This window comes from Ceratosolen solmsi, unplaced genomic scaffold (assembly GCF_000503995.2).
Source record: "Ceratosolen solmsi marchali unplaced genomic scaffold, CerSol_1.0 scaffold28, whole genome shotgun sequence".
Taxonomy (NCBI): domain Eukaryota; kingdom Metazoa; phylum Arthropoda; class Insecta; order Hymenoptera; family Agaonidae; genus Ceratosolen; species Ceratosolen solmsi.
The window spans coordinates 5,352,733-5,365,609 of NW_011948429.1; the positions used below are offsets into that span (position 1 = coordinate 5,352,733).

The following is a 12,877-nucleotide window of genomic DNA, read 5'->3' on the forward strand; positions in this document are numbered from 1 at the left end:
TCAAACAGTGTTGACATTCATAATATTGTCTCTCGTTACCGATGAATAATCACCTTCTTGTTCCCAAATCGCTGGCGCTGCTCCTCCAGAACACGGCCATGCATGTAAAGCCTTGGGATACGCCGCCGATCCTAACTCCCTAAGTCAAGAATATACTATCGATCGCTGCTTTCGCCAAACTAGGCCACTACCACTGCATTATGCGTGCTCTGCATCTTTCTCTTGCTTTATTTTCACGAGCTTCTCGTGTAACCGCTCTGACCAAATCCGACTTTCCCCATTTTCGGTCCTGCTCACCTAGCGCATACGCATCTACTCGATGCGCATCTCTTTCTCGTCGGACCCTCCAACTCCGGCTTTTTTTTTTCTGGAAAGTCGGAAATTTACATCAATGCCTGTCCATTGACTATTATAATGATGCATGCTGTGAATGCAGAGAATTTGGCAGATAATTCGGTATGTAGGCGAATCAATGGCATTAAGCGCGAGAGTGTCTACTTGCACGAGCAGAGAAAATCGTCAAAAATTTCGTCTCCTCGTTATATTAATGAATACAATGCAATCAATACGAAATATATTAATACATTTCATGCGGAAATAAAATATACATAGTTCATTTCTCTCTCTCTCTCTCTCTCTCTCTCTCTCTCTCTCTCTCTCTCTCTCTCTCTCTCTCTGTCTCTGTCTCCTTTTTTTACAATACTACGCTACGACAGTAAATAAGTGTTATTCGCCAAATGTGTAAAAGTTGCACAAGAAATAAAAAGTTTCTAGTATTAATATTAACACTTTCGCTCATTTGAGTTTAAATTAATAATTACCCTTCAAATGTACTTTGTAAATATTTTTAAAAATCATTATCAATTAATAATAAATTAATGCTCACCATAAAGTACAATTTAATATTAAGCAAACATTTGTAATGTACTTTTCAATAGTGTTTAGTTTGTAATTATTATACATACATTTGCCCGTAGCTATGTCCTTAGCAATTGTCCATAGTAATTGTTAATAGTAGTGAAAATAAAGCGATAACTACGAGATTCCTTGTGCAATTTTTAAAAAAAATATTCTACACTGGACTTTCTACAAAATCGATTAACACATATTTTTTAATGAAATTGAAATAATAATAAATTATTTGAATTATTATAAATAGTCTCATCATAAATCTTACTATTCTTGCATTAAATGTTTCAAATTAAAAATGGTACTATGTTGAATTACATTAATTCGTTTTATTTAATTTATTGTATAATATTCTTTGCCCTTTTTCGAATTAGTTTGAACTATTTTTGAAACCGTTATAATGCGTACACGTTGAGTATATAATTTCATTTAATTTGATGGTTTGCCTCAATTCTAACAAAAATGATTGAGTTTCCTCCATTTCCACTCTTTTACATTTATTTAAAGAAAACAGTATTATTTATGAAGCAATTATTGAGCATATGATGTATCGATAATTAGTCGATTAATTTCTTTTGTTGACCATTTTAAATAATATAAACTGAAATAACTTTGAAATATTTAAATTAATCTTATTACGTTATTTATTAAATTAGCACAATTCTCTAATCATAAAGCTGTGAATAATTCTTGAAAAGATTTTAATATACATTATCAGCATAAATAAACGTCTATTTGGATTAAAAGCTTTATTTAATCATTACCTTTTTTAATTAACGAAATCAAATTTATTACGTGTTCTGTTGTTAAAATAATAGACTTATCCTATGCCCTTTACTATGCCTAATATATAAAATTAGAATAAATTTCCTGCATATAAATTCGTTATCCATGATATACTCGAACAAAGCATATTACAACACAGCTTTGAAGAAAAATTATCTAAAAATATTTTCAGGCTCGTAAAGACTTATCCATTATTAATAAAATATTTTAAATCATTTCTAAGCAAATAAGCAAATGAGCTTCTTGATTTTTAATTTTTAAAACAAACGTATGTGCTAAAAAAACATGCACACCAATGCAATATTTCACCCTTCGTTTCATTATACGTCAATTGATTTTTCGTTTGCTCCTTGATCCACATTTGCCAAGGCCACTATCACTCTACAATATGCTTTTAAAGTTTAATCGCGTATTACACTGATTAGGTGAAAGCATTAAGCATTATCGTACCGGTGAGAGAATTTATGCAATAATACTCTAGAAAACACTGTTAAATTATTGTTTATTGTTTGAAATGTCGATGTAAGCAAGCATAACGAAACGAAAAAAGGTAGAATAAAACAATTTTCTACATTAATCTATTGTATATAGCTTATATCTAGTCTAAAGCTCCATATCGTGGAATAACGAATGCGTGCAATATAATTTCTGCGCAAAATTATGTTATTATTTCACTGTGCGAATGCATTTCAAGTTTCATCTCTCTCGAAAACTTCATAGAAATTTTATCAAAGCAACGTATGTATAATCACATTAATACATATTCGAAGCCATAAAGGCCTCGTTTATGACATACAACGTTTTTTTAGAGCACCAACGAAAAATAATTTTTCTTTAACTTACTTTATAAATTAACCGTAATAACAATAACTATTCTAAAACAGTGAAATATTACTCTAGAAATATAATAAAGAGTAATAAAAAACTTTGAATTAAAAATTTTATTATTTAATATAATCTGTATGACTTTCGAAATGTACATATATATATATATATATATATATATATATATATATATATATAATAACAGGTATGATTAAATATATTTTGGAATATTAATTAAATAAAAATTGAAAATTTAAAAATCAAATATTTAATTATACAATTTTGTTTCAAAATGCCATTTTATTATAAATTACTTTGTTATATTATATTATACATTATAAACTACAGAGCATCAAATAAGTTATGAAATGAAAATTATTGGACGATATAATCCGTACTATTACTAATATGATTATACATATATCAATGTACATAAAACATATATAAAATACCATTTTGTTATGTTGGACAGATTATTCATTAGGATTCATCATTATGAGGAGTAATTGAATTCAAATACAAGCTAGTAAGACGGACAATTTAGTCGAATTACAGCAGTAGTATACCTAATAGTATTACTCAACACTAGTAGAATTTACTCGAGATTAAATATGAATTTATATAATAAAAAAAAAAATTGGAGACATCGATTGGCGCCTAAGCGCTAATTTAATTAGCCGTATAAATTGCCGTTCTCGTATAAATAAAATCACTTCATCGATAAAGGACAGAAAGATATTGCTAAATAAAATTAGCTAAAATAATTTCAATTTCTGTCATTTCCTATTCCATCTAATTCCATATAAAATCTAATCATGTATAATGAATTTCTCCACATGCGTTACGAGAGCTGGAATTTTTATAAAATCAAATTAAGAAATATCAAATTACCTGTGCTAATATCAATCTTAGTGAATTGCATAAAGTTGGATAATTAAATCAAACAATTTATCTTTTAAGCATTCGGTATTCTCCGTATGAATATATATATATATATATATATATATATATATATATATATTAAATATACTATTCTGTTTATGTAAATTATTAACAGATTGTGATAGTAATAACGATTATATGTAAATGTACGATCAAGAAACAACTGTCAAGCATAATTATGTAGTTAAATTTCGTTCTCTCCTGTCAATTTAAACAAATTTATCATTATTCGCAAACAATTGGTGAAATTTGAAGTGTTAGACAGATAATCATAAAGAAGAGTGTATTCCAAAGACAATGTTTATTTATTTTTAGTTCAAAGAAATATTACTATTAAATATTATTACTGAAATTATCTTCTTCTTTTTTTATTATAATAATTTATCTATAACTATTTTCATACAATGGTCACGTGTTGTCCTTGATAGTTTTAGCCAAGATATTTTATTTCGTATTTTGATTATGAAATGATAGGGACTCAAATGAAGAAGTACGTATAGGTAAAATTCAGTAGATTTTTTTTTCAGTAGATAGGTAGAAAACACAAGAAGTAAAATAAACAAAAAAAAAAGAATAATGCATTGGTTTAGAAGAAATAAAAGAATGTTAATTAAGTGGAATTTTGTGTCTTTTTATTATGTTTTGGTTGTGTTAAGTTACATTAAATGAATAACATTACAAATGTATATTATTTAAAATTTTCGATTATACGCAAACAAATAAAAATTATTCAATTATTGTAGCGTTGCAATAGATGTTTATTTATGATTATTTTATCGCTTTACGCACACGTTGACGAAATTATGTTTAAAAATTATTACAATATATTTTTATGTTAATTTAGCCTCTTACAATCAATTTGTTTAATTGAGATCTTCATCATTTGGATGAAATTTAATACATTCCCAGTTATTACTTTATAAATCGCATAAACTGGAATAATAATAATGATAAACTGGCACGTTTGGTTACACTTTATTATTATAAATAAATTATTTAGAACTATTTCAATTTATCGTACTATTTATTGCTATAATTTCTATAATATCTAATTATGATGTATAACTTATCACCGAAATTATGTCTGTCATTGGCGATCTATTTAGAAAAATAATTAAGTAATAATTATAAAAACAATCATTAAACATAAATAAATAATATAGATAATGTAATATATTTTATAGATGATGAAAAGAATTGTAGATTTTACGCTTTGGTTGTAATTTAAAATTATTACATTCTCTATCCTAATTTTAAATATAAAACTCGAATATTTATTATAATGATATTTTCAACATTAAATTAAATATGCTGCTTTACCTTGATAATACATTTTGTATTCGTTAAACTTTTATAATGTCAAATTGAATAACATACAACGACAAAAAAAAATCTTTTTCATCGTTTTTTCATTAAATTTCATTAAAACGCGAAAATAACAGAATTTCGAAATCTGTAATGAAAATAGAACAGATGGAGTAAAAATTTAATATCAGATAATTAAAAACACGACATTTTATGCCTAATTATAAGAAAGATTTATGTAAATAAATAAAAGTAAATATTGTAGTTTTCGTTACTAACTTGCATTCGTTCATAATCTTTTTGTCAATCCATAACGAAGAAGAATTTCCAAATTGAAAAATTATGTTCTATTTTCAAATCCTGTGTTTAAGTATTTTCTTAAACTCCGAATTATAATAAATATAATGAACTTTATAATTTTAACTTTACAAAGTACTATAATAGATTGTAAATACAAATAAGCTTTAATAATATTTAGTAACTTTAAAAATATATATGTAAGTTTCATTATAGAAATATTTGGACGATATTTCCAGAAATTCACAGTACATTCTTGTTCTTCCCGTCTTTTTATTTTTAAAAATAAATACATTACGTAAATTTATCTATTACAGATATTCGTAAGAAAATATATTTTTAAGCATAATTTTACGTATTATTATTAGTAATTAATATCCATTTATTTTGTATAATATCATTGTCGTGAAATACATTGAACCGAACATGTAATACAACAAACTTTTATACACAATCTAATTGTTAAATGCTAATTGCTAATTAATTAAATCAATAACGATAATACATTAGTCTCAATCTATATATCTTTGAAATTTGTGTCATGATAATAATTGCATTTTTTTCAAAATTTTTTCGATAATTGAATTAAGAATTTTTTTTTAAATATATTGCTCCAACTTGTCTACGATTCAAAATTATTGACACACCATACGAGTAAAATAAAAGTTTTCATCCTCACAGTCGAAGCATATGAAGCAATTTAAAAATTATTATTTTTCCGTTTTCTCGTCCTTCTATTACTCTTTTACAGTATTCATATTGTCGTTATGAATTATCCTTCTTTATTATTTGAATACCGAGTATGAGCCATTGACTTCAGTATTAAGTATCAAACGTACATTAAAATTTTTCGTATGAAAATTTTAATCTTCAAATCTGAAAGTATTTAAAATTTTTTTCTAAAACTCAGGCTTTTTTGAATGAACCTAATATACGCGAGTTAACTTACTTATCTCGATGATACATTAATACATCATAACAATTACAGTAAAATTTTATTATCACGAATGTTATTTAATATATATATATATATATATATATATATATATGTCTTTATTGATGAAGTTTTATGCATTGTATGTTCTTTTTTTTTTTTAACGATCGCCATCAGAATATAAAAAGTTTTATTAAATGCGCTCAGCAACTATGTACCATACTGCAATTATTTTTTTAAAATAAATGGTGAAACATATGCTCTATTGAACCTATGATACAAAGATATAATATATATAATACCGCAATGAAAAATCGGGTTACGTATCTATTTTTACCTATGGGAAATTCTATTGCTTTAATAAATCGTTTCGTTTAAGTTTTAGAAACTTAAAGTGAAATTTTAATTATTTCATTATAATTGCTCCGAATAGTAATTTAATAAAAATATATATTCACAATCATGTACGATATACTATGAAAATCTTATCTATTAAAATAATATAAATTTATTATATTATTATACCTATCGAATTGAATATAAAACACATTAAATTCAACAAATTTTATTTTATATAAAGAATATATAAGAATTTATAACAATTATGAAGTATGAAAACAACGTTTGCTATTAAAATTAAAAAAAATTAAAAAAAAAAAAAAAAAAAAAAAAAAAGACTAATAAAAGAATTAACAATGGTAAAATATGGGAAATTTTTATTAAATATCATTAACAGAGTAAAAGTTATCTCATGACTTATATTAGATAAAAAAATTTACCACCATTAAAAAAATAGTAAAAAGAAAGTAAAACAAATTTCATATTGATTTAATATTTGTAATCGTTTTATTAATTATTTAAAAAAAAAAAAAAAAAAAAAAAAAAAAAAAAAAAGTGATCCAATAATTATTACTGCTTATAGTTAAATCAGTTAAATCCATCTTAATTAATTGGATTTTAACTTTCGTAATTAAAAAATTTATTCTCTTAATCTTAATAGTAACGTGTAAGAAAGAACCGATAAGTACATCGATTCACACCACTCAAACATGCATTTGTCGCACTAGTCGACTTTGCGCTGTGGCATCCGTATACATAGTTAATGTACACATTATAATGCATAAACATTAGAGGAAATGATATTGGTGTTGCGTATGCTCGAAGCTCAAAGTCGACGATGTTTCCTCGCGTCCGCATAAATTTAATTGCCCACGTAAAATAGGCAGAATGTGAGCGCGTATGTGTTCTCGTTAATTAAAAATTGCTTATATGTGTCGGTAAAGTGTTGCTCGCAAAGCTTCACGCATGCGTGTACAAAATTCAGTTGCGTCTCGAGTGCGCGTGAGCAGTTCGGATCAGTGGTCCAAGCACTTTGAAACCATCGATTTTTATGGATTGTCTAACTACGGAAGTTATGCGAGATAAATGACAGGAGACAAGCTTCACTGAACTTTAGAGGAAATTCAGAACTGTCGAAGCGTTGTTGAAGAGTCGTCGTAGTTGCCTAAGATGCCAAGCGATGAATATTTAGGACGTATGCTACAGACTTCTATTTTGATATTAAAAGTAATGATATTCATAACAATATTTCTGTAGTCGGAATGCTATTTTAACGTTTTATATGCAATATTGCTCTTGCAATATATATATATATATATATATATATATCAAAAATTATATATATATTATATATTATAAAATGTTGGCAACGTTCGATTATCTATTATTATTCATTTGATAATTTTTCAAATTTAAACAATACGCACTTATAAATTTTATTATTAATTCTTAAATATACAATCAGTATAATACTTGATTCTTGGCTTAACATTAATTAAACTGCTAAACAAAATAAAAATATTGTTAATTAACAGTAGAAAACTTTGAGCAAATTATCGTATTATACATAGATTGATAATATAATTATATTATAGATTTTTTTTTAGTATAAATCGAATGTCTCAAGTTTATTGTTATAAAAATTAAGTTTTAAATAGTTTTTAATATCATCGCAAAAAATTATTATCTGTTACTTAGAAACGATATGGAAATAGAATTCCAGAGATACCAGTAATTAATAGTTTGTGTTGGACGAATAAGCTTATGAACAAATTTGGAAAATATATATAGTCATAAAGATTAGGCAATAATTTCAAAATCTCAACCCGAATGATTGAATGAGTGAGTGAGTGAGTGATTGAGAGCGAGAGTGAGAGTGAGACAGAGAGGCAGAGAGACAGAGAGACAGAGAACCAGACTAAAAGCAAGTAGACGTCAAAGTTTTCATTTTACTAAAAAAAAAGTTTTTCCTCTCAATTTGCTATCTGTTCTTTCAACGGCCAGTGCTCAGACGGAGAAACGAATGCAAGTCAAAGGTGACAAAATTACTCATTTAACAAAAATAAAAAGCTCCTTTTTGCTTTTAAAAAGAGTGAAGAGGGAGGGAGAGAGAGAGAGAGTTTTAAGATCTTAATAGAAATACGTTCGGGAACTTAGCTCTCACACCTCGTTGAACCAAATTATGCATTTCATTATCCCTGATGAAAAGACCAAAAGTAAAAGATTCATTCTTAATGTGTTTTAAATACAATTATATTTAAATTATAATAACTTATTGTTTAAATAATCAAGAATATACATTTTTTTTTAATGAAATAACCTAACGCCAATTAATATTAAATTTCGTAGAAGGCGCTAAAAAATAAATTAATATATCGACTACTTATTAAGAGTTAATTAAATGTTAATATTGGTTTTTCACGTTTAAAAGATATTTTCTCAATTTTAACATATAATTGTTAGAATCTGGGGAAATGATGTTGAAACGATGAATAGTTTTGGTATGGTAAAAACGTAGGCAGGTATGGCTCAACATAACGAGATAAGTCGGTATTTCTATTTATATCCAAGTGCCGAGTTTTCTGAGACGTTGTTTCTGATATTCGATCCCCATGCTGAAATAGAAATAAATATACCAGATATTACCTCATAAAATTTACAAGCATCACGATTTAAAATTAATATAACCTATAAGAGGTTAAGTATTATTGTGTACATTTGTAATATTTAAGAAATTTCGTTATTCGAATTTTTAAGGGGAAAAAATAGCGAGAAAAAAAAAACGAAAAATAAAGAAATTAATACAAAATATAAATATAATATACATGAGGAATAAATATGATCATAAATAATAATGAAACGTAATCCAACAAGGTTGTGTGTACAATATTTCTCTCAAGGTCACAGATGCCTACGGGCCGTATATTGACGTAAGTGTCAGATGAAACTGTTGTAATACATGAAGAGCAATGTCATATACGATTACTCGTGCATATATATATATATATATATATATATACATAAACGTATGCATTAATCGGCAGAGACAAGAAAGCGATTAACCAGCGTATATAATGCCTTCCATAATTACGCGTATTCTCTTGCATACACGTGTCGCTCAACTCAAACCACAGATACATTAATAGATAATCCATTAATAAATTAAATTAATGAATCGCATTCCTTTAAAATTAGTTGTATTACTTTTCTTCTAATGTGCTATTCACTCCCATAAGCTTTCTTTTACAGTACGATAGTTTTCTGAAGAAAGATTCGTTAAAAAAAATTTTAAATTACAGACGCTGCTTATCTACTTAATTAAATCACTATTTTTTATCCGATGCCTTCATCTTATTAAAAATACGCTATGACCATTTTTCATATATTTATAATTTTAAAACTTTCATTTTGTATCGCTTCAAAACATTGTACCATAATAATAAAATAAAAAAAAAAAAAAAAAAAAAAAAAAAAAAAAAAAAAAAAAAAAAAAAAAAAAACATTAAAAAAGAATAATATGAACATAGATGCTTAAAATTTTATTTTTAAAATGAAAAAAAAAAATCCGCATTTATCATAAATAATTTTCTTTAACTTATTCATTTTTAAATAATTAATATTTATTTTTCAAATTTTTATGCCTCGTATAATTGTATAATTAAACATTTAAAAGATCAAATTATATAATAAAAAATGTTATTTGTAAATATTTTGGTATTTGTTCGGCTCGAAAAAAGGGAATAGATATATCGCAGTAAATGAAAATTGAGAAAATGTTCCAATCAGTTGTCAGCCGATTAATCTACAGAATTTTGATTTCCAATATCGGAATCCAAAGAAAAAATTAACTTTAATCTTTTATTAATACAGTCAATAGCATACATTTAGTTTTTTTTTATTAACAATACACTTTGCAATTGGTTATATTATTCATAATCATATTTTCGACTTCATTAATATTAATTATATTTTCACTTAAACTTTAAATGTACAAAATTATTACATACAAAGCTCACTGTTGAACTATTTAATATTTGAAATATATGTTAACATAATAGTTAATACGAATATTTTTCGCATCTTTTGTATATCTATTAGCTATATCTATTAGATATTTAAAAATTTTTATCTAATTATAATAATTATTAAAGATATATATATACATATACAGAAATAAAGAGAGTTGCATATTTATTTATTTATCTAACAATATATATTTTATATAAATATATCATTAATAATTATTAAATTTAACTTAAAAACTTTAAAGAATCACTTCAATCTTATAAATTAAATTTATTATTGAAAAATAAAATTACTCTGAGAAGATAAAATAATAAAGATATCGTTGGAGAATATAAATTTACAATGTATATAATAGTAAATGTTAAAATATATTATTATAGAAGACTATGTATGTATATATACAGAGAGAGAGAGACAGGAGAGAGAGAGAGAGAGAGATTTTGGTACTTATACATTTGAAATGAAAATATTTATATGACTTATAAAACACAACCAATTTTAAATAAGAAATTACAAGCATTTGCATATCTTTAAATAAATAAAATAAATTTAAAACGAGCTTGTCGTTTTTAATAATGATTGAGGATGGCATTTATAAAAATGAAAATTGAGAAACGCTAATGCATTTAAATTTTAATCATATTGGTAAACGTCATTTACCACGGAGCTGCACAATTTTCTTATCCCTAATAAATAATAGAATGTAATTAGAAAATTAAATAATAAACTATAACGATATGATATATTAATGAAAATAGTGCGCGTGTGTACTTATTCCGTCTATTATGATGTTGACTCGATAGCAAAGTCATCAAGGAGATTGTAATAATGGTGGTTAAGGAGGGGGATCAGAGTCTCTAGTTTTCGTTGAGAATATTAAACAAATGCTTGATAATCGATAATTTCCAAGTTAAATCTAAGCGATAAAGATTGACCTTGATTCCCAAGAAAATGCAATTTTACGAATCGTTAAATTTCATTGTGCACAATGAGCTCTAGGATACGCTGGGCACCATTAGAAACTTATTTCAAATGCTCTTTGTAATAAAACATAAAAAATAGCTCACGATAATGGCCGTCCATCAACTTGGCGACTTGATTTTTATAATGCCTTCTCTCTATAATGTCTCGAAGTTAATGCGATAACCAATAATCACGAGCTCCCTTCAAAATTACAGAAACTCAATGCCCATTTTGCACATTATAGACGATTACATAACGATTACAGCGAAACAGCCTCCTTATCCCTTACAAGATATTATTATTAAACCGAAACACGGCTTTTATATTGCAGAGAGCACATTCAGAGTGGTCCTGAAGAAGAGCAGTCGTGGCCTGGGCTTGAGCGTGTCGGGTGGCGGTGTTGCAGGTCCAGTCCGCGTCAAGCGGCTCTTTCCCCAACAGCCCGCCGCCCTCTCCAATAAGCTCCAACCTGGCGACATTCTTCTGGCTGCCAACGGAATACCACTCACGGGCCTTACTAACTACGTAAGCCAAGCCGAGTCGAGTATTAACGCGAAAGTTTATGCTTGCCGTTGTCAATGGCCTCTCCTCCCGAGATTTCCCATTCATCGCCTGTCTTTTTTTATATTGGTATCGACGATGGTGAACGGTCAGCTTAATCATCCATAAGCGTATTTTCATTATCCAGATAATGAAAATTTCTGAGATATGACGAGCTCTCTATCTATCTATCTCTCTCTCTCTCTCTCTCTCTCTCTCTAACTTTTAATAATAATAAATTTCATGATCAAATGATTCCTTCTTTCATAATGATTTATATCAAAGTAACAAGTCCATCAGCCCGAAATTGTCGTTTAAATTAACGAAATCATTTCAATTTTGAATGAAAATTTTATATAAATAACGTAATGGCTCGCCTATTATCTGTGACTTTAATTAATTTTTCATACCAATAGCTAATAATTAGCCCGAGTTACGTTTAAAACCAACTGTACTCATAAATATAATAAATCTGTTGGTGATATTGGCAGTAAAATTGTTAAAGTCATGAGGCCGATAGCAATTTATCACGATTAGCCTTGATTAATTATTAACATCTCTTGAGCATCGATGCGAGCCCCCGATAAAAATATATACAATATTTTAGGGATAATTATTATCGACATCTCGTTAATTTTGGCATTTATGACTCATAAGCGATTGACCGCGGGAGCAAATGACAGCCACACATGGCAATCACTTTTGTCCGGCTAATCGATCGCGGACATTTTACTCGCAAAATATCCATAAAAATATGTTCTATATTGTCCAACGGCTGCATGTACTTGAGAATTCAATAAAAAGTAAAAATTGAATAGCTAGTTCTTTAAGACTTTTCACGTTAAATTAAAATTGTGCATAAAATTGCGCATTATACTTGCCAACTAATTGAAAATCAAATATTGCAGACGCGAATCGTTTTTTAATTGATCCATTAAATATGAGAATATAATAATTTCTCATAGGATATCGTTTATAGTATTTATTTAAAAGTCGACGGTACTTTATTAC

The 12,877-nt window shown here is 26.8% G+C and overlaps 1 protein-coding gene across 1 annotated transcript in view; it reads left to right on the top strand.

Annotated features, from left to right (window-relative positions):
• The window catches only part of LOC105363838 (uncharacterized), a 46,467-nt gene that overhangs the window by 26,099 nt on the left and 7,491 nt on the right, over nt 1-12,877 (top strand). The window contains exon 7 of the mRNA XM_011501637.1: nt 11,658-11,851. Within this exon, the coding sequence (XP_011499939.1) occupies nt 11,658-11,851 (194 nt within the window). The remainder of the gene's footprint in view (nt 1-11,657; nt 11,852-12,877) is intronic.